The sequence below is a fragment of the Toxoplasma gondii genome, chromosome V, assembly GCF_000006565.2.
Source record: "Toxoplasma gondii ME49 chromosome V, whole genome shotgun sequence".
NCBI classification, from domain to species: Eukaryota; Apicomplexa; class Conoidasida; order Eucoccidiorida; family Sarcocystidae; genus Toxoplasma; species Toxoplasma gondii.
The window spans coordinates 491,284-512,291 of NC_031472.1; the positions used below are offsets into that span (position 1 = coordinate 491,284).

Consider the following 21,008-nt stretch of genomic DNA (forward strand, 5'->3'; position numbering starts at 1 on the left):
GCCCGGTGTAGTCCTCGCCATAGGGCTCTAAAAGCTATGCGTTCCATACAGACGGTGGACTGCTCCTTTCTTCACTAGTCATCTACATAAGTGTATTGGATTGGTAAGCATGTCTCGGAACACCCCAGTTTCTCCGGGAAAGTGGTGTTGCAAATGCGTTCTTCTGATGCATTGGGAGCGATGTTCTCTTGAATAAGTCAAGTAGAATCCCATGGCAAACGAAGGCAAGCAAGTGTGTCCACCAGATGCCATCAGGTCAACCACGGTAGTCGATTACATCTACTACAGCTGGTCTCCACACCAGCGACTAGCCACGTGATCTCCAAAATCGGCTCCCGCCCACTACATAAAATTTAGCGAGAACCAGTACCAGGTGACTTGGGTATCTGTTTTTCGATGGGCCTCTGATATCCATAGTGGCACTGCAGAGGCATCGATAGTAACATGGTGGGGAAGGAAGATGTAGAAACAATCCAAAGGGGAGACACGTGCCGCCGCCAGCGGTCATTCGGTTGCTACTAGCAGAGTTCCTGTTAAAAAACTCAACAGGGAAACAACAAAAATGCGTTTCACAAGCACGTGACTAGCACGGAGCCCCTGCCATCGCGTTGTTGTACTACCAGGCTGGCTCTTCACCAACCGCATCAATCCCCTGAAATCGCGTCAACCCCAGCTTTCTCAATTTCCCTTAACTGTCCCTCCATCAGTCTCCACTGTCGCCATTGGATGATTGAACCCTCAGCCCCAGACTTGACACGGGTGCCACAACATCCCCCAAAACTGTCACACTGCTGCCCCGGCGGCTTAACCAGACTGCTTTGCCTCAATAAGAACGTTAGACACCTTTGTCTTGGATAAGTCAGCTTCTTGTGGCTCTCGTTCATTTTGAGTGCCTGGATGTGGGCTACACTGATAGAGAAGTAGTTCGCCCCTGTCTTGTGGCAGTTCATTGACGACCAGCACGTAGGCGGAAGCCTCAGAAGAAGTGCTAACATTAGCGCTAGACGACGCCAAGGTAGAATTCAAGACCACGGATGACACGCTGACTTCCGTCGCTAATATATCAGCAGATTGCTGAAGCAAACAGTCCAGATGGCTTGGAAACAAAACTCAGGTATCTCTGCACCCGAGTACCGCACCCCTGACGCTCTCGTTGAGTTGCGGGGAATATGTTGTCTTTGTCCTCGCCGCATACAGCTGGAAACGTAGAAAAACCTGAAGAAGCAGTGCAGTCAGAGAAACCACCGCCTGGGACACTCAATCTGCGCGAACATGAGTGACCGATCCCCCACCACTACCTCGTACAAAACTGCTAGTCACATGGATATCATCAACACCCACAACCTGGAGCGATGAAACTTCCACATTAGTTCCTTTCTAGCAGATTACCACAAGGACAAAATCATTGTCAGAGCCTGCTCCACGTCTTCTACCTGCCTTGGTGGCCGACAAAGGCAAAATACACGATTTCGCAACAGACGAACGGCGACGACCCCGCGCCGTATCTCAGACTCTGAAAGCCTTTTTGTATAACATTTTCAAAAGCCAGTTTTGCGACATCATTCCAGCGATCCACGCTCACGTATACATTCGCCTTACTGTATATCCATCTTTCTGTTGTTCTTGAGCACGGGTCCGGATTCCCGCCAAACCGATATTCGAACTTTGGACCTTTTTCTCCGCCGCCTCAGTGCCACCGGATACAGTGCCACTTGACGCTGCCGTTGACTTGGAGCTGCAGCTGAACTGGACAGAATGGCTCATGCGAGGCACCTTTCCGGGAGCCAGAGCGTACGAATACGTGTTTCCACTCTATCCGCTCCCTGCTGCTGTGGCCTGGTCCAGCATCATGTTAACACTGCTTAGGGAGGAGGGCGGGTTACGGTGAATGTAAACACCCCCTTCGGAGACACCCTGAACCACCCGTTGGCTTTTGGAAGCATGTCCCACCGCAGCTCCGTTCTTTGTCGATAAGCTGTATCATGGGCCCCTGGGGGGCAGTGGCTGTGGCTTTGGGGGTGGAGCAACAACTCCAGCACCTCTCGAGACTCCCTGTTCGACAATTGACTCTAACACATAAATGGCTATGCATGTTCTGTCGATAGGGTAGCGTGATGCAGAAATACACAAGCGGGGTCCAACGGTTAAGGATCGAGTGTTTTCTCTCCGCCAGCACACAATTAACCACGTTCCAGTTGGCGCATCATGCGGGAGAGGGGAAATTCCGACAGGGCCATTCCTGCGTTGCACCCAACGTCTATACCGTAGGAATCTACATACCTTTTGAAACGGGGTGAGTGTCAATCAGCCGCTGCATCTTCTTGCCTCACTATGCAAAACAAGGTGAGGCAGAACGATGTCACAAACAAAGGGACGAGATTGTCTGACAATGCCTGTGTAAGCTTGTCGTCGGTTGTCTCAGAATTTCACGGAGATGGAGGGGAAGAGGTCGCGCCATACATGCGGACTGTGCGCTGAACGTGAGATCTTCCGTTTTGTTGGTTTGACTTGGCGGGCTCGCCCTGGCTCGCTGGAAGGTCCACATAGACCAGCTGGGAGGCCCTCATAGACCAGCTGGAAGGCCCCCCAAAGACACAGATGGTGCATACACATAAGTCGTGCTACATTACACCACGAACCCCAATTCTTCTTGCTATTGCGAATCTGCCTTTCCGCAGATCACTTCACCGGTGGGCTCTCTCACACGTCCCCCGACATTACCCGCTCTTGCCCAAATCGACACAGAGGCGGTAGGCAAGCAACTGATATGGTACAACTGAAAGTGTTGGTTCCATCTTGGGGTTGGACCTCCGGCGACACCGTGCAAACGTCTCGCTCCCTGTGGCGCTTTGTGAAATTTGTAGGCCAGTCTTCGAGTATCGCGGAAGAGTGCAAGTCCCCAGACGCTGCAGTTCGAATAGAGGCAAACCACCGAAAGCCGCCATTCAGATCTGGCTACTGTGGATCTGGACCTGCGAGCACAGGAATGCAGAGCCGGTTGCTGTCACAGTACAGCTCCCCGAATGTCCTTGATGAGAGGCGTTCTCGGAGGCGAGTTCACAAAGCAGCCAGACGCAAACGTCTGCATGTCAAGCCGCATGTCATGCCGTCTGTCATGACGCGTGTCATGAGACTGCACTAAAGCTTCTCGTGTACACATTCGTATCCGAAACACCGGCACACACTGCTGGATGAGGGCGCAGTAGGATTCGCGTCGCTTTTCTAAAACAGATGTTGTGTAGAAATAGGTGAACAGAGGTGTCACATTCCACACCCTCGCGAGTTGGCAGCACTGCTCCACTTGCTCACCCGTAATTCTTCGGCTGGGTGACGTGAGGGAGGGCGGTGTGGTAGAGGTCGAATCCGGGGGCCGGACGCGCATCGACAGGAGTTGAGGCGACCGCAATTGGCTTCGTTGAAACATCGAAGGGACATCCACGAACGCCGTGGACGGCTGGGCTGCATGTGGCGGGATGACGTCGGCGGGAGGCGCCCGGGCAGGGGACTGAAGCAGTGGCTGTCGAGGTTCAGGCGGTAGCGGCTCGCCAAAAACAGGTGCATAATGTCCAAGGGCACCGGGAAAATCTGTTGAAAATGATGACACAGCGGCAACCTTTCCGCGACAACAAATGGTACGTGGGTTCTGCTTCCTTCCTGTATCATCCCTGCTCGGGCCGCTCTGGGATTCACGGGAGCTCTTGTCAATAAATTCTATTCCCCGTATCAGGTTCGCTTCACGGCTAGTGCAGCAAATACAATGCTGCGAATGTGCTCGCACGTACCGAGTCCGTCGTATAGAGGCCAATACGTGGTTTTGTCAGACCATAAAATATTGAGGGTGTGCTGCAAGTCCAAACCGGCCTACTGTACCGTATAAGAAATAGACATGCCGCCAGCTCCCATCTCTACACACCCACAAGTGGCGGCACTCCGAAACAGTGGCCGACGTCCTTCTCGGACTAGGTTCCGTGCCGTTCATCGCCGCAACACGACTCCATGTCTGCTACACACTCGTCCTCAAGCGCCCCACCCCCCGGCACCCGGAGAAGTGACTGATGTGCTATGATTATTCACTAGTCGATTAGATGTGGACCATATTGTTCGATCCATGTGGCAACGTAGCTCCCCCCTTGACTCTGGTATCTCATTTCGTCCGGATACTCTCGTGATGCGGGGATGCCACTGTTCGGATTCGTATCTGGGTGCATGCGATGCCTACACCAGGATGGTTGCAGTTGTGGCGAGCTCCACCCTGGCCCCGAAAACGCGCTGCTACTAGCTGGGACTGCAAATAGTGTTGCGCCTTCGTCCGAGGCACTCGTAGTCGGCTGGAACAATGAAGCACTCGTTGCCGCCTGCTCGCTCGGGGAGACGATCCGTGGCGGCGGATACTCTGAGCTCCATGGCTGATTGAACGAGGGTGCCGATTCCGCGAAGAGCGCAGCACCGTCCTCAGACGCCATCGCTGCTGGTGCGGAATGGGACAGAACGAACTCCACGACGTCCTCAGGAATATCACTCTCTGTGCGCGGTTCCCCAGTAGTATGCGCAGCGCCGGCGTGTTCGAAGATTTGGGATAGAGAATATGGGGGTCCACCGCTATCGCCGCTGGTGCAGGGGCCCCCATACACGACCGCCTCTGGGGCACCTGCGGCAAACAAAGGGGCCGTCTGGTGATGCAAAATCAGCGGTGAAGGAGACTCCGATGTTCGCTCAGCGTGTGTGAACCAGTCCGATGATGTTGTGAGATCCCCGCTGGCCATAGAATGCGTGGTGGAGGCCAAGGCAGCTGACTCTCGCGAAGCCCCTTCTGTGGTCGTCACTGGCGTTGGTGATCGGGAAGGAATCTGAGCAACGAACGGTGACGCAACAGCCTCGTCCAAGGGCTTTTCCAAGGCAGGATCAGAGTGACTTTTCACCAGATCTCTACGTGCGTGGATAGTGTCTCGCGGAGAGTGGTGCCCAGCCACCTCCGACGTCTCTGCGGGTTCCGTGGCGCTGGAAACGGTGGACGCTTGCGTTTGCGTCTCTACAGCTGGATCGCTCAAACGTCGAGCATACAAAAGTTGAACGGCGACTTCCTTTGCCTCTTCCTCAAGCGCCATTATTTGTCTGCTCATTTCCTCCACACGCGCTAAATGTTGTGGGGCTCGTTCACGGTATTGCTGAGAGAGGCGTTGGTGAAGCTCAGGCGATAAACCAACGGTAGCCATCTGCGGGCATAGCATAAGCCGGATAGACGAACACGAGTGTGATCCGTTTATAGGTCGACGCACTGGCAAGCCTGGGGTGGCGGAGTGAAATCACATGCTAGTAAATTCGATGTACAGGATTCCCGATGCTCCACAAGAGGAACAATCAACTACCCCAAAATGAGCCGAAGCTGAGTCCATTAATATGATATAACAGACAGGTGTCTCCCGGATGTTTCAGGCCTCTGTGCGAATATCGCAGTACTTGATGGAATCACACACACACGTATTGCCATTGATCAGATATCATCTACCGAGACCAGCCTCCTCTCAGGAATGCCGGATTCGAGATCACAGTATCTTCAAAAGGAGTGGGGTACGGAACGGCAGATCAAGTGTGAATACCGTAGAAAGCTCCGCACGGCACATGCAGCCAACTGTTCGCTCGAAAAGGCTTGTTCAGGACATTAAAATTAGGATCAGGGTATGCAGCAACCTTTGGCACAAATAGATAGCACCTCAACTGCAGGGCAGCCACAGTGCTATGTAGGTGTTCAACGTTGGAAAACAGAGCTTACGTTTTTCGCCTTCCGACGGTATTTCAGCATGAGCAGTTTCGTGTGCAGATAGGAGGCTTCGTTCTTCCATTTGTATCGAAGGTTGTGCCGCATCGAAATGAGATTCGATCTCCTAGCGCGTAATAGTCTGAGTTCGCTTTCTAACATCTTGACTCGATCCTCAGCAGGAGGGCTGGACTCGGCACTTTTCGGAGTCGGCCCCAGTAATTCAGCGGGTGAGATGATACTCCACCAGGAGCAGCCTGGAACCGGTGAAGCCTCCTCTGGTAGGTCAGCTGACTCAGTTTCTGCCGATCCGCTCTCAATGTCTGAACGTCCCGTTACCGTTAAACCTGCAACGACCAAGTCGAGCAACGGCCACCCGAAAACGGCCTTTAATGGTTTCGGTGAGTACGTAGCTTGACTCGGGCAACCAAACGAGCTCTCCTCTTCACAACGTCACCGCCGTGACAATGTTCATTCAAGCCGCTGTACAATTTTCGCGCGTGATTTGCCATGAGTTGAGGCTGACTTGTGAAACGGAAACCGTAGAACGCGAGTAGTCATGATTATCGGGATTCCCCTAACATGCGGAACGCGTGCCCCTGGAACGGGTGCGTGCCCTTCCAGTAGGCTACTGTACTAGGGCCACTTGAAGGGCGACCCCGCCTGTTGTACGGTGTTGTTCTCTTATGCTCGACAACTTCAGCCTTGGTTCAGGCCTCGCTAATATGATAGCTGCTAGTCCCAGCACATATGCTGCGCTTAGTCAAAACCAACAGACACAAAAAAACGACATTGGAGAGTCTCGCATGCAGTCATGGTTTGCCGAGTGAGTGGAACTGACGGTGTGAGATGGTCGCTCTTCAAACGGCGAAGCCACTCAACCTGTCTCACCTTGGGACAGACTAGTCGATGTCGACGCTCGTGCATGACCTTCCGTGCTTGGTTCAGTTGGTGCTTCACCGGCTTTGCTGCGGCATTTGAGAAGCCTCGAGCGAAGTTTTTCTTCTTCTATTTCCATCTCATGAATGAGCTTCTCCAATACACCCATTTCCTGTCGCCTCGTAACGACTCTCGTCCTGTACGTTTGCCTGTAACTTTCCAGCGTTTCCGATGATGGAAACGCCGGCGCCCCCTGAGCATGAGAGAATGATGCAGTTACAGTTACAGGGCAGAGTTTCCTTGCAGGCTCGCCGACAATCCCCGATCTCATCAATTAGTTAAGAACCACTGCAAATCCGATGTCTCGAAAACAGCTGCCGGAACCACTATCTGCGATGGTATTCCCCAGGTTGCCAATTCAACAGAATTTGTCAGAGAGGGGGGCTCTTCGACCACGGAGGACAGCTGAGTGAACAGCGTCGCAATCAGTCTGATCCGGATATCAATGCCATCGCAGATATCCACGCGGAATGCGACACAACTTCTCATTGTTTTCGTGTTTGCAGCCGACACGCTGCCTATCGATTCAATGGATGACATGCGAGCCTCATTGTTCCTTTTCCGTTCTTCGTGCGGAGCCACTTGCACTGCTAGATTGGCATGCCGGGCGTTGAGTAGAGCGTGTGACAGAGCGTTATTTTCAACCGAGGTACAGTAAACACACCCCCCAAGCGCGTCCGTTTCTTGATGGCGGCACCGCGAGAACGAACATGGTAGCGACACAGTATTCTAGACCGCTTACACCTCTTTTAGCCAGCTGTCGTTTAGCCGCTGATATCCTGTGCTTGATATAAGTTTCTTCGGTCGACCACTGATGCCGAAGGCACCGCAGGCTGTTCTGCGTTTTGCGCTTCTGGGCCCGCAACAGCTCCATCCTCTCCTCCAAACCGAGAAGAGGCCCGGAACCAACACCGCCGGAATCCGCTGGCGCCATAGCTTTCCGTGCAGAGAGCAAGTGGCTCCAGCTCCGTTTGGAGTGGCGTTCGCGGCGTTCTGATTCCGCTGAAACAGAATCACCCTCACCGTCTGACCCTGTCTTATTGGCATGGCTGCCAATACTCCTTTTCGCGACGTTTGATGCCGTCGACGCACAGAGATTATCAGAGGAACAGAACGACGCTCGATTCCTGAACCCGTCGCCAATATGATAAGAACCGTTCCCGTCGCTATCCGTTTTTCGGCCCCCATAAAGCTTAAACGTGAGTCTGTCTAACCGATGATTTCCTACAGTACGACGGTGCACAGATAGACATGATTAGGTCTTGTACGGCTTGTACCTAGTCGTTAACAAGTGATGTAGAATGCCATTCACGCCCGAGGACATTCAAGTCCAACACTTTTTGGCTGTCTTTCGTCTCCCACCCATGTGGTGGTGTACCGCAGACCCATGCTGGTTCTGTCAGAACATTTAGTCTTCAAGTTAACATCTAATATATATTTTCGAGTACCAATGTAAGTGCCCAGGTGCGTGGCCTAGCCCACGGGATAATGCTGACCTGCCCCACTGAATCGTTCATGTATGATAGTTCGTATTATCAGGGCTCCTCTGCAATATGAATACGGAACCAGAGAACGTACGTGTATGTTAGTGAAGTGGGAGGGCTGAACCACAAAAAAGAATCCGACTGTATTATCGTGTTCCTCTCTTCTGCTCAACAATTGAAGCCTTAGCCCAGGCTCCACTAATGTGATGGCTTGCTGTTTCACCACAAATTGAGATTTCCACAGGAACCAACGGACGCGCCGAACAGATTGTGGGGAATTGTCGCACGCAGTGATGCTTCTTCCAGTTCATCTTCACTTCTGGTATGAGTCAGCGGCGCTGCTGCGTGGTGCTCTAACGTGGGAGCCTCACCGTGGGACTGACCAGTCGCTGCCGACGGGCCAGGAAGACCTTGTGCCCTGGGCTCTCCTGGTGCACAGCCGCTCCCAGTGCGGCATTCCGCAAGCCTCGAACGGAGGCGTGCTTCTTCGATTTTCATATCACTGACGGACTGCTCGAGCGCAGAGATCGCCTGTCTCTTCTTGTCGACTGCCGACCGGTACTTTGCCTTGAGCAGCGCTACAGCCTCCGGAGATTCGAAAGCCGCGGGATCCTGCGGATAAGGAAAAGCCTCTCGTGGTCACAAATTCGAACGAGGGTATCCAACGATAAACGCATCCACCAATGAGTCACAGAGACCCACAAATGCGGTGACTGTTCATTCACCAGGCGACTCTAAATTTGCAACGGCAACACCTCGGGGTCGCACGATCACCAGACCCGGTCGGACGCATGAGTATTTGGAATAGAGAAAACGCCTGTGTGAACGTCAACCCATTCTCTGCAGCCCACCAGATAACACATCTTTCAACGACAACCACTCGGAACGTGATATTGCCTCGAAGGGATTCCGCGTATGTGAACTCTACGCAGCTGGGAGATGCACTGAGTAGCATGCGCGCCTCGTCGATTGCTCTTTCTTGGCGCGTGCAGATCCAGGTGAACGCCTGTGTCGTGTCGGTGGTCGAGCTGTGGATGCTGTTGAGCTACTGCTCTCAAGCGAAGCAAAACAAATCTACATCGAGTAGGCATCAGGGAGGAACTGGAAATGCGCACTAACCGCATAGTATCTTAGACTCCCGCAGATTTTTTATTGGAGAAGGCGGTAATTACCTTTTTCATCCGGTACCTTATGTAACTGCTTTCACCCGACCAGCGAAGACGCCTATTGCGCAGATTCGCTAGGGTTTTGCGCCGCTGGACTCCTAGATTCTCCAGCTGATCCTTCAGCCGAAGCGCACGCGCGGAACGAGATCCTTCGTCGTCTGGAGATGGCAACAGTGTCACGCCGAAAGCTAATTGCTCGCTTTGCGACCGTAGCTCGTTCACGGGGTCGCTGGTCACTGCTGAATCATCATCGTGGGCGTCTGACGATTTTGATGCTTCCGTCGATGCTGCGCCATCTGGTGCGTGGCTGGCAGTGACTGCCTGAAGCTCAAGAGAGAGACGGAACCAGAAAAACGCGATTCCCCCTTGATATCCTGGTCTGCTATGAAGGCCGCCCAGCCATTCCGCCACAGCTTGAAGAGCGATAAGCCGATGTAACAACAATTGCGGCCCCCAGAGCACCATCCTTGTGCCATGGACGAAACACACCACGGTTGCCCCCTTGTGAAAAGGTGTGTGTGTATTCGTTACGCCGGGGTGACAGTCCGGGGCCTCTCTTCTTCACTAGAATGTTCCCGTTCCTTGTGACGCTCCCTTCAGTTTTCTACAGGAACTGCAAAATAAATAAGCAAGCTAGGTGCATCCCTGTGTGCTTGCGAAGAACGTCGGGCGGATTACCCCAGGTGTACCATGCCGCCCAAAAGCGCCAGTGCCGCCTGCGGAACTTTCGCGTCACTGACGACAACGCTAGGCCTTTTCAAGGCCGATCCCCTATAAACCATTGGCCGGACCGCATATACATGAGGGTCTTCCTTGCCATGATTTAATATGCCGCAACTAAGCGGAAAGCATGAACTGAGAGCAGCGACCCCACATGGGTGCTCACGCGAGACACCGAATACAACCGCTCAACAACGCACGAAAAATGCTTCTTAATTTTCCTGAGCAGTGTTCGTCTTGGGTCCTGTACGATCTGCCCCACTAAAGCGACGCCGTTGTATTTCTGAAAACCCGCCAACGCACCGGCATCCACTGGTCAGCTCTAGAGACACTGTTCCAAAAACGTGGAAATTGGGCGCTGTGTACTGTCCCACTCGACGAGCACACGCGACAAACACCTCTCGTTCTCGAAGACCGAATACGGTTGTTGCATCGGTGGCGGTGCCCCCGGCGCTGCAGCGCTGCTGAACCCGGACAGCTAGGAGGAGTAGCGAGAGGCCACATATTATATCGGTTGACAGTTCCTCTCCCGCCGAAAGGCGCCTACGTCCCGGAAAACGCAGGTGCGTATCACATGGCTACTTGTTCCCTCAACTCAGATCTCGGCCGGCACTGCGGCAGTGAAGCACAATCTGGTAACTGCCGCGGCCAGAGTCGCGATGCAGTCGGAACTGCTTATCTGGGCGACACTGCGGAGAAGGTAAGTCAAACGAAAAGCGATTGGTGTTACGCAAAGAGTCGCCAGTGTCGCTGCGTCCCCTGCCCGTTCTTCCACAATCGACAGTCTCGGCGGCCCTCGATGCTGTTCTCGAACCTCTCCTTCGGGTCCATTATTTAATATCGGCGTAGTGTTCGGACGACAGAGAACTGGAAGAACATCGCCCTTGGGAATGATCATAGTAGTCAAGACCACTGGTGCCCGCTGTTGGCGCTAGCGCTCTGCCAAGGTTCAAGAGCGGGTGCGACCATGCAGTCACTATCATGTTACAGCGGCTGACGAATAAAACACTCTACGACAGGATGAGGGTATCTGCATGCTTCCTGTATAGCAAGCCCTTAGGCCCAGAAGAGCAACGTTAGAATGGGGTTATACAGCGTCACTAACTGGACGTCCAATCAAAGCCACTCGTAGTTCATCAAAACACATCGCAGCACGCGGCCTCGGTTCACCGTCACATCGGAGGCGCCGCGCCTCCACTAGCACTTTTGTGGGTTGGTTGTTTTCAGGGCCGCTTGTTAATTGCAAAACGGCATTGCTTAAGCGTTCCACGAAAACCGGACACTGTTGTGGGAGACCTCGCTGCCCGAGATTTGCGTCGGAAGACGTGTGATCACGTTAGACCAACACAGAACGAGTGAGGTTGTTAGGTGTATGCCTTGCGTCCGGTAAAAGGCATGCGGGACGTAATGTCAGTCGGCGAGCACATGTCGATGCAGACCCGCAAGTCATACGAATGAAGCGCACTGGAGCAAAGCATGCGCCTTCTGCACCGAAACGCGAAGCTGTAGGAGAGCTAATCCACCAATATTTCTTAAGAAACTGTTCCACATCGACTGTGCATTGCTGGTGTTTCTTATTGAACTGACACCAAGGCGATGTTGCCATTTTCGAGTTTTTATCTTACTGAAGATCACTGTGGCTTCGTACAATGACGAAACTCCGACAGCAGACAAACGAGAATGTAGAGTGCCCCTAGTGCGCGGGAGAGTAGATGTGTGAGATCCATTCTTAAGTTACGAGCCTCCCATTGCTTGGGAGAGGTTTTCAGGCGTGGCCGCAGGGTTCGCTCTAAAGTTGAATTCTAGGCTTGCCTTGTTCAGTAACCCTCTCAGGGTGTTTGAGCGCTGCTTGAACGTTGTTGGGCATCTGGAGGTATCCATCAAAGAACATGGGATATCGCTCGATACCACTGGAACGCAGGCGTCTGATACTGCACATATTGAAGCATGCACACTGAAGCCAGTCCGCCGGACTCTTCCCAGTGTCGAGGACAGCAGGGTCTAATCGGCTCTCTGCGTGTCGCTCTGGACTCGCCAACTCGATGTGTAACTGTATCGTAACGGTGGCGTATACACGCCGTAGGAAGCAGTACAGGAACATGACAATTGGTGGTGATCCACGCCTTCACCTACACTGCTGGCTTCCGTCAATAGTGAGAATATCTGGCCTCGAGGTCGCAGTCGCTTCCGCTGCTTAGAGCGTCGCCGAGGACCTCGAACCTGTGAGGGCCAGTCTAAACACACTATTCGCAGATGCCCCGGATTGTCCACTGGCTAGTGGGACCATGTTCAGCGTCAGCTGCCTTCTCTGCAGACCAGTTCCACCACTGGCCCACTGGCGCAGCCCTCGTTTTTGTTCACCATTAGGAAGACTGCTGTGGGTTTGTGGGTGACACGACAACTTCAACGCCTCGCGCCTCTACTGCGACCCCCCGATTGACTCCTGACACAGGTGCGTGAATGGTTATGCATATTTCATCGACAAGGTAGGACGCCCCCGAAACAAGTAAGCGTTCTCCCAAATCAGGGATTGAGTGTTCTCCCTCAGGGTAGCAGACAAACTTCCTCTGTCTGTTGGCGCGTTATGCGTGAGAGCGAAAATTCTGGCAGAGTCACTCCTGCGTTGCACTCATGCCTACACCCTGGGAGTCTGCATATTTTCTGAAGCGGGCTCTGAAGCTGGCTTGAGAGTCATTGAGCTGTTGTCACTTCTTGTCTCGCTATGCAAAACATGATGAGACTGTAGGATGTTCTAAACAAGGGAACGAGATCGTCTGGAGGAGTCTATATACGGGCTGTCAGTGCTTGCCCCAGAAGTGCACTGCGATGGAGGAGCAGACGTCACTGTACACGGACTCTGCGTGGTATGTACGGACCTCAATTGGGTTGGGATCAGTTGGCGGGCTCGGACAATCCAGCTGTTAGGTCCACACAGACCAGCTGGTGGGCCCACAAAAAAGAAAACAGTAATCCATCCACACGATATCGTGGTACAGAGCATCACAAAACCCCTCCTGTTCGTGCTGTTGATCATCTGCCCTTCCGCAGATCACTTCACCGGTGGGCTCTCGTACATATCCCCCGATACTACTTGCTCTTTCCCCCATCAATACTGAAGCGGTAAGCAAGCAACTGCGGCGGCGAAATCTCTGCTCTTGGCTACAGTTTGGGCTGGGACATCTGGCGACACCAGGAAAAACGCTCACGTCTTGTAACGTTTTCTGAGACTCCCAAACCAATTCTAGCCTTCCAAGAAAGTGCGTTAGTGTCTAGACCCTGCGATAGCATTTGGCAAAACATGGTATGCCAGAGCGAGCAGTTCTTGTTAACCTTCTTCGAGTGTGCCGAATAGTTCGGCAGCCCGATGGCGAGGCCAATCAGCGACAGCAGCCATTCCCGCTGTTACTCTAAATCTGAACCTGCAAGGACAGGGATGAAGCGCCGGTTACTGTCACAGTACAGCTCCCAGAATGTCCTTGATGTGAGGCGTTCTCGGAGGCGAGTTCACAAAGCAGCCAGACGCAAACGTCTGCATGTCAAGCCGCATGTCATGCCGTCTGTCATGACGCGTGTCATGAGACTGCACTAAAGCTTCTCGTGTACACATTCGTATCCGAAACACCGGCACACACTGCTGGATGGGGGCGCAGTAGGGTTCGCGTCGCTTTTCTAAAACAGATGTTGTGTAGAAATAGGTGAACAGAGGTGTCACATTCCACACCCTCGCGAGTTGGCAGCACTGCTTCACTTGCTCACCCGTAATTCTTCGGCTGGGTGACGTGAGGGAGGGCGGTGTGGTAGAGGTCGAATCCGGGGGCCGGACGCGCATCGACAGGAGTTGAGGCGACCGCAATTGGCTTTGTTGAAACATCGAAGGGACATCCACGAACGCCGTGGACGGCTGGGCTGCATGTGGCGGGATGACGTCGGCGGGAGGCGCCCGGGCAGGGGACTGAAGCAGTGGCTGTCGAGGTTCAGGCGGTAGCGGCTCGCCAAAAACAGGTGCATAATGTCCAAGGGCACCGGGAAAATCTGTTGAAAATGATGACACAGCGGCAACCTTTCCGCGACAACAAATGGTACGTGGGTTCTGCTTCCTTCCTGTATCATCCCTGCTCGGGCCGCTCTGGGATTCACGGGAGCTCTTGTCAATAAATTCTATTCCCCGTATCAGGTTCGCTTCACGGCTAGTGCAGCAAATACAGTGCTGCGAATGTGTTCGCACTTACCGAGTCCGCCGTATAGAGGCCAATACGTGGTTTTGTCAGACCATAAAATATTGAGGGTGTGCTGCAAGCCCAAACCGGCCTACTGTACCGTATAAGAAATAGACATGCCGCCAGCTCCCATCTCTACACACCCACAAGTGGCGGCACTCCGAAACAGTGGCCGACGTCCTTCTCGGACTAGGTTCCGTGCCGCTCATCGCCGCAACACGACTCCATGTCTGCTACACACTCGTCCTCAAGCGCCCCACCCCCCGGCACCCGGAGAAGTGACTGATGTGCTATGATTATTCACTAGTCGATTAGATGTGGACCATATTGTTCGATCCATGTGGCAACGTAGCTCCCCCCTTGACTCTGGTATCTCATTTCGTCCGGATACTCTCGTGATGCGGGGATGTCACCGTTCGGATGTGTATGCAGGTGTGTGGGATGCCTACGCCAGGAGCGCTGTGGTTGAGGCGAGCTCCACCATGGCCCCGAAAACGCGCTGCTACTAGCTGGGACTGCGCAGGGTGTTGCGCCTTCGTCCGAGGCACTCGTAGTCGGGTGGGGCCACGACGAACTCGTTGCCGCGTGCTCGCTCGCGGAGATGATCGGTGGTGGCGAATATTCTGGACTCCATGGCTGAATGATCGAGGGTGTCGATTCTGCGAGGAGCGCAGCACCGTCCCCAGACGCCATCGCTGCTGGTGCGGAATGGGACAGAACGAACTCCAGGATGTCCTCAGGAATATTACTCTCTGTGCGCGGGTCCCCAGTAGTATGCGCAGCGCCGGCGTGTTCGAAGACTTGGGATAGAGAATATGGGGGTCCACCGCTATCGCCGCTGGTGCAGGGGCCCCCACACACGACCGCCTGTGGGGCACCTGCGGCAAACAAAGGGGCCGTCTGGTGATGCAAAATCAGCGGTGAAGCAGACTCCGATGTTCTCTCAGCGTGCGTCAACCAGTCCGATGATGTTGTGAGATCCCCGCTGGCCATAGAATGCGTGGTGGAGGCCACGGCAGCTGACTCTCGCCAAGCCCCTTCTGTGGTCGTCACTGGCGTTGGTGATCGGAAAGGAGTCTGAGCAACGAACGGTGACGCAACAGCCTCGTCCAAGGGCTTTTCTAAGGCAGGTTCAGATTGTCGTTCCACCAGATCTCTAGGCACCTGGATAGTGCCTCGCGGAGAGCTTCGCCCAGCCACATCCGACGCCTCTGATGGCTCCGCGGAACTGGAAACACCGGACGCTTGCGTTCGAGTCTCTGCGGCCAAACCACTCGACTGTCGAGCATGCTGCAGTTGAGCGGCTAGTCTCTGCTCCTGTTCCTCAAGCATCCTTATCTCATTGCTGAGATCCTCCATACGCGCTAATTGTCGTGGACATTGATCATGGTATTGCTGAGAGAGTTGCTGGTGAAGCTCAGGCGACAACACGATTGCAGCCATCTGCAGGCGTAGCCTGACCCGGACAGAGTGATAACCGTGTGAGCCGTTTAAAGGTCGACGCACTGGCGAGCATAGCGTGACGAATTGAAAGCACATGCTAGCAAATTCAACGGACAGTGCTCCCGACGATTCACAAGAACAGCACTGGCTTCTCCATGTTGAGCCGCAGCTGGGTGCATTAATATGAATCAGCGAGCAGGTGTAGTACAACTGTTTGTATCCTTTGGGGGAAGGTTTTATTACTGGGCTGAGTCAGTCCACGCAAATATTGGTATCGACAGGTTATCTGCTACCGTCATCAGCCGCCTTTTACGAACGCCGAATTCGCAATCACAACATGTTTAGAAGGCGTGGGAAGGCAAGGATGGAACCAGTACGATCATGATAAACAGCTCAGTCAGTCATATGCGGTCAGCGTGTCGTTTTGAAGACGCCTGATGGAATCATATCACATCGCAGAGCGTACGGACCACCCGTTGACAAACGCTAACAGCACCTGCCTGCAGCAGATCATGCCTACCGCGTATGTACATAGCCCTATAAAGCGTTGCTTACATTTTTTGCCTTCCGACGCTTGTTGAGTCTCTGAAGTTTCACTTTCACAAATGTGTCCTCATTCCTCCACCTCTTTCGAATGACGCGTCGCATCTGAGTGAGGTTCGTCCTCCTTGCGCGTAGTAGTCTCAGTTCGCTCTGAAGCCTCGTCACGCGCTCCTCAACAGAACAGCCGGGTTCGGCAACCTTCGGCCGCGGCCTCAGTGATGTGACGGGGGGGCTGTTACTCCACCAGGAGCAGCCTGGAACCGGCGAGGTCGCCTCAGGCAACTCAGCTGATTCTGTTTCTGGCGGCACGGCGTGGATGCCTGGACCTCCCTGCGCGCCTGGCCCTGCAACGAGCAAATCGCGAAACGCCCACCCGAAACCGGCCTTTAGAGGTCTCGCTGCATACGCAGGCTCGACTCGGGGAACCAAACGACGCTCTCCTCCTCACTCCATCGCCGACGCGACAATGATGATTCGAGCAGCCACACGGGTGTCACGCGCCATATGCCATAAGCTGTGGCTGACTTGAGCAAGGGAAACCACGCCATGCGGCTAGTCATGTTTATCGGGACTGTCCCAGCTTGCGAAACACGCGCCCATACAACCGGTGCGCGTGCGACCTCTAGACTACTGTAGGAGGGACCCATCAAGGGCGACCTCGCCTGTTTCATGGTGTTTCTCTCTTGTGCCCGAGAACTGCGACCTTGAGTCAGGCCACACCGAGATGGTAGCTCCTTGTTCCATAACAACTTCTTCGTTCCATGGAAACCAACAGGCGTGCAGAAACGGTCCTGCCAAGACGCACTCACGCGATCAAGCATACCTGCGTCAGTAGAACTGGCGGCGTTGGCTGTTCGCTCTTCAGTTCGCGGAACCAAGACTTGCTTCTCACCTTCCGACTGGGCAGTCGATGTCGACGGGGGTGGCTGTCCTTCTGTCCCAGGCTCTGCCGGCGCTTCACCGCCTTTACTGCGGCGACCGAGAAGCAACGCTCGAAGTTGTGCTTCTTCGACTTCAGCCTGGCGTATGGACTGCTCCAACGCCAACATCTCCTGTCGCTTCTTATCGACTGTCGACCTATACCTTGCGCGGTACCCTTCCAGTAGTTTCGGTGATGGGGACACCGGGGACCCCTAAGCATGAGACAGTGACGCAGAAAGTCACAGGCCACAGGAGTCAAACAGGCTCGCCGACTATTAACAGATCGCCGTGCCCATCAATGAATCAGCAGACCAACAAATCCGACGGTCGGACAACCGCAGAGCAAAACGCCACCCGCAGCGGTTTTTCGCCAGCTGCGAACTGAGCAGACCTCGTCGGCAGCAGCGCTGTTTTTACCAACAAGGAACGCAGCGTCAACCGTGCGGTAACCCGTACCCTGCGGGTTTGCCACGCATCAGAAACAGCCACACGAATCGCCACTCGACTCATCTTGTTTTGGTTTTCTGCACTCGTCACGCTGCGAGCAGAAACAGTGAATCTCAGGCGCGTCGTGTGGTTGGTTTTCCGTTCTGTCATACAGCCACGTGCACTGCTAGGTTCGAATGCCGAAGATTTAGCCGTGAATAGTTAGAGGTTTACTCGAACCATGACAGAATGAACACACTCCGATCGTGTCCCTCTTCTGTCGGCAAAATCGGGGGACCCAGCATGCATGCTACACACACAGTGTGCCATACAGCCGCGTACACCTGTTTTATCCCGCTTTGATTTTGCCGACACCGTCCTGTACTTGACGTAAGCGGATTCGGTCAACCAGTGATGTCGCAGAGTATACAGGTTCATTTGCTTCCTGTGTTTCTCGGCTCGCGCCAGCTCCAGCCTCTCCTCCACACCTAGAGGAGGCCCGGAAGTGCCACCACCGGACTCCGCTGGCAGCGTTGGGTTCCGTACGACCAACCGGCTGCTGCCCAGTGCCGCGTGGCTTCGCCGGTCTCTTGAAATCCCTGAATCATCGTCACCTCCGGATGCTTCTGCGGCTTCTGCCGATCCTGACTCAGACACACAGCTGACAGTGTTTCATTGCCTCACGTCTGATTGTCTCGATGTGCGCACAGAGTTGAATAAGGGAATAGAACGACGCTCGCTTTCGAACCGCCGTCGCCATTGTGATGGGAACGCCTCCCCCCGCTCCCCGGTTCTCGACCGCAAAGAACGCCTTTGCATATTCCTGTCCAAGAGAAGCCTACACCCGTACCATGGTATCCACAAATGGATATAATGCATCCTTGTACGGTTTTTACCTCGTTCACTTCTCAGTTTCTGTTAACCAGTACTGTGAAGGAAGCACAACGTCAGGATATTTAACTGCATCCCTGTCGGCTGTCTTAACCAGTCCAGAGATGAGGTGGTGCACAGCTGCCTCAATGTGGTGCAGTGAGTCAGCGTTCAACCGGGAAGTTAGCATCTACCATATACATATGAGTATCCGCCTAGCTGCGCAGACGCATGGCATATGCTACGGGACAGTGTTGCCCTGCCACATTCACACCATGCATGTGTTCTAGTTGGTATTATCCAGGCTCACCTGGCATGCCAACACGTGACCAGAGAACCCCTGTCTGTGTTATCTGATGTGGGAAGGCTGAACCACGAGCGAGACTCCGAGTGCATTATCCTGTTCCCCTTTTCTTCTTGATAATTGCAGCCTTGGCCCAGGCTGCACGGATATGAGAGTTTGAAGTCTTACCCTGGATTTGACCAGCCGAGGTCGACGTGCCTGCAGAATCTTCAGTGCTAGACTCTTCTGGTGCCTGGCTGCATCCTCTGCGGCACTCGAGAAGCCTTGCGCGAAGGGTTGCCTCTTGGAATTTGGCCTCACGGATGGACTGCTCCACCACAAGAATTTCTCGTTTCTTCTTATCGATTGTATTCCAGTACATTGCCATGCTCTGTGCTAGAGACTCTGGGGATGAGGAACGCTCGGGGTTCTGCGGAAAAGGGGAAGCCTCACACGGGCACAGATTGCAGTCACGGTCCCCCACGATTAACGCGACCACTCGTGAGCCATGATGATTCAACTACGCGATGACGGTGCATTGATCACGCGATTCTCTTCCTGTATTGCCATCCTCCCGGGTTCGTGATATCAAAAGGCTTTGTCCGAAAGAGAGTCACCTACAGCACCGAGAAACTCTGATGCGCAATGTCTGCAGCCCACTAGATATCACAACATTCACAGACAACCACCCGGAACGTCGCGTTGTCTCATACGACTTGCGAGTGTGACGACTCCACGATGCTGGTTGATGCACCGAATGCTATGCGCGTCTCGTCGATCGATCATCCTTGGCCCCTCCATATCCAGGTGAACTCATGTCGCGAATCTGTGGCTCCGCCGTGGCTGCTGTTGAGCGATTGATCTCTAGCGAAGGAGCCCACGCACTCATTTTGAGTGCTTCGGTGTCGGCGATGCATTTCTGTAGGAGCGAAAGTGTGCACGCAATGCATAGGATCTAAGACAGCAGCAGTCGTGATACATTCGAGTGCCATAGTTACCTTTCTCATCCTGTACCTCAAATATTTTTCTTCACTCAACCAGCGACGACGCTTGCTGCGCAGATTAGCTTGGATCCTACGCCGTTCAGCTCGTAGTTGCGCTAGCTCCTTCTCTAACCTTCGGGCAAGCGTGGAACGCGATCCTTCGTCCTCTGGAGATGTCAGTGGTGCCACACCGGAGGTCCCTTGTCTGCAGCTCGACGCGGACACGTCGTCGGGGTTTTCGGATACTGCTGAATCACCCTCGTGACCGTCGGAAGATTCTCCGGATTCCGTCGATGCTGCGTCACCTGGCGTGTGGCTGGCAGTGACAGCTTGCAGCTCGGGCGACGAACGAAACCACACAATTATGATTCCTGCCTTAGAGAGTGGTTTGCTGCGAAAGACGCCCAGCCATTGCACCAAAGCATGTAGAGAGATAAGTAGACGTAACAGGGACGGCGGCCCCCAAAATACCATCCTTGTCTCATCGAAGAAACACACAGCGGTTGCCACCTAGCGGGACGGTACGGCCGCTCGTTACGCCAGGGCGACAGACGAGGGCCCCCCTGCGTCAGTACAGTCTTCTCCTCCCAGGCGAGGTTGCGTGTCAGTCTTCTACTCGAAATGTCGGTCAATCCGACAGATAGATTATTCACTGTTTCCTTGTCGAGGACACCGCGTGGGTTGCCCCACATGTAACATTCCGCCACAGAGCGCCAATTCGGAAAATGACCCCTTCTCATAGTTGACCACAACGCTTCGCATTTGCATGTCGACAGTGACTCACAGAGATTGAATTGCCTGCACAGATGCGGCTTTTTCTTAAGCGCATTTGAACCGCCGCCAGTAAACCGAGTACAGCAACCAACGGCTGCGACCCGACAGAGACGCTCCTGCCAGACATCGAGCTCAAGCACTTGACGGCCACACGACACAACTTTCATAAATGTGCCAAGCGTCTTTTTCGTCTTCAGTTCTGTCTGGTCTGACCTATTACGGCGGAGCGGTTGTTCGGCTGACAAGCCACCGTCGCTTCTATGTCCACAGCGACAGTCCTGGGGGAGACTGTTCGTAAACCGTCGAAAGTAGTCCCTGGGTAGTCGCCCATTCGAGGAGCACACGCGACACGCCCGTCTTTACTTGTCGTTCCCAAGGACTGGAAACGGTTGGTGCGACGCATCACCGCCTGGTGCTCCAGTGCTGCTGATTGCGCACCGGTAGGAGTCGCCGAACGCGTGGAAACAGTAGGCACTATACCGTA

At 53.9% G+C, this 21,008-nt stretch overlaps 4 protein-coding genes across 4 annotated transcripts; all 4 read right to left on the minus strand.

Annotated features, from left to right (window-relative positions):
- Nucleotides 1-131: 131 nt before the first annotated feature.
- TGME49_220630 (hypothetical protein) lies at nt 132-10,397 on the minus strand. Its single transcript, XM_018779895.1, has 9 exons — nt 9,351-10,397; nt 8,550-8,790; nt 7,437-7,696; nt 6,647-6,887; nt 5,771-6,102; nt 4,220-5,213; nt 3,310-3,585; nt 1,600-2,972; nt 132-1,215 (listed from the first exon to the last, which is right to left on the minus strand). Exons 1-8 carry the CDS (start codon nt 9,807-9,809, stop codon nt 2,956-2,958), a joined length of 2,820 nt encoding a protein of 939 aa, XP_018637847.1. The 5' UTR covers nt 9,810-10,397; the 3' UTR covers nt 132-1,215; nt 1,600-2,955.
- Nucleotides 10,398-11,032: 635 nt separating this feature from the next.
- Nucleotides 11,033-15,864, minus strand: TGME49_220640 (hypothetical protein). The gene is made up of 3 exons (XM_018779896.1): nt 14,731-15,864; nt 13,821-14,096; nt 11,033-13,483 (listed from the first exon to the last, which is right to left on the minus strand). The coding sequence occupies exons 1-3, from the start codon at nt 15,818-15,820 to the stop codon at nt 13,467-13,469; spliced, it is 1,383 nt and encodes a 460-aa protein (XP_018637848.1). The 5' UTR covers nt 15,821-15,864; the 3' UTR covers nt 11,033-13,466.
- Nucleotides 15,865-15,969: 105 nt separating this feature from the next.
- Nucleotides 15,970-19,774, minus strand: TGME49_220650 (hypothetical protein; the record flags this gene model as incomplete). Its single annotated transcript, XM_018779897.1, has 6 exons — nt 15,970-16,158; nt 16,280-16,611; nt 17,160-17,400; nt 18,161-18,258; nt 18,957-19,197; nt 19,766-19,774. The coding sequence occupies 6 exons, from the start codon at nt 19,772-19,774 to the stop codon at nt 16,126-16,128; spliced, it is 954 nt and encodes a 317-aa protein (XP_018637849.1). The 3' UTR covers nt 15,970-16,125.
- Nucleotides 19,775-20,046: 272 nt separating this feature from the next.
- Nucleotides 20,047-21,005, minus strand: TGME49_296340 (hypothetical protein). The gene has a single exon (XM_018782298.1). The coding sequence runs from the start codon at nt 20,689-20,691 to the stop codon at nt 20,113-20,115; it is 579 nt and encodes a 192-aa protein (XP_018637850.1). The 5' UTR covers nt 20,692-21,005; the 3' UTR covers nt 20,047-20,112.
- Between the last annotated feature and the right edge of the window lie 3 nt (nt 21,006-21,008).

Bases quoted from the DNA above. Each gene is read 5' to 3' on its own strand.
- TGME49_220630 (XM_018779895.1), bottom strand. From the start codon at position 9,809: ATGGTGCTCTGGGGGCCGCAATTGTTGTTACATCGGCTTATCGCTCTT. The intron at 7,697-8,549 runs GTGAGGCTCCCA...ATTCTGTTTCAG, and splicing joins AGCGACTGGTCAGTCCCACG to CGGAATCAGAACGCCGCGAA. The intron at 3,586-4,219 runs GTAGGCATCGCA...CATTTTCAACAG, and splicing joins ACAACTGCAACCATCCTGGT to ATTTTCCCGGTGCCCTTGGA.
- TGME49_220640 (XM_018779896.1), bottom strand. From the start codon at position 15,820: ATGTGCTTTCAATTCGTCACGCTATGCTCGCCAGTGCGTCGACCTTTA. The intron at 14,097-14,730 runs GTAGGCATCCCA...CATTTTCAACAG, and splicing joins TCAACCACAGCGCTCCTGGC to ATTTTCCCGGTGCCCTTGGA.
- TGME49_296340 (XM_018782298.1), bottom strand. From the start codon at position 20,691: ATGAAAGTTGTGTCGTGTGGCCGTCAAGTGCTTGAGCTCGATGTCTGG.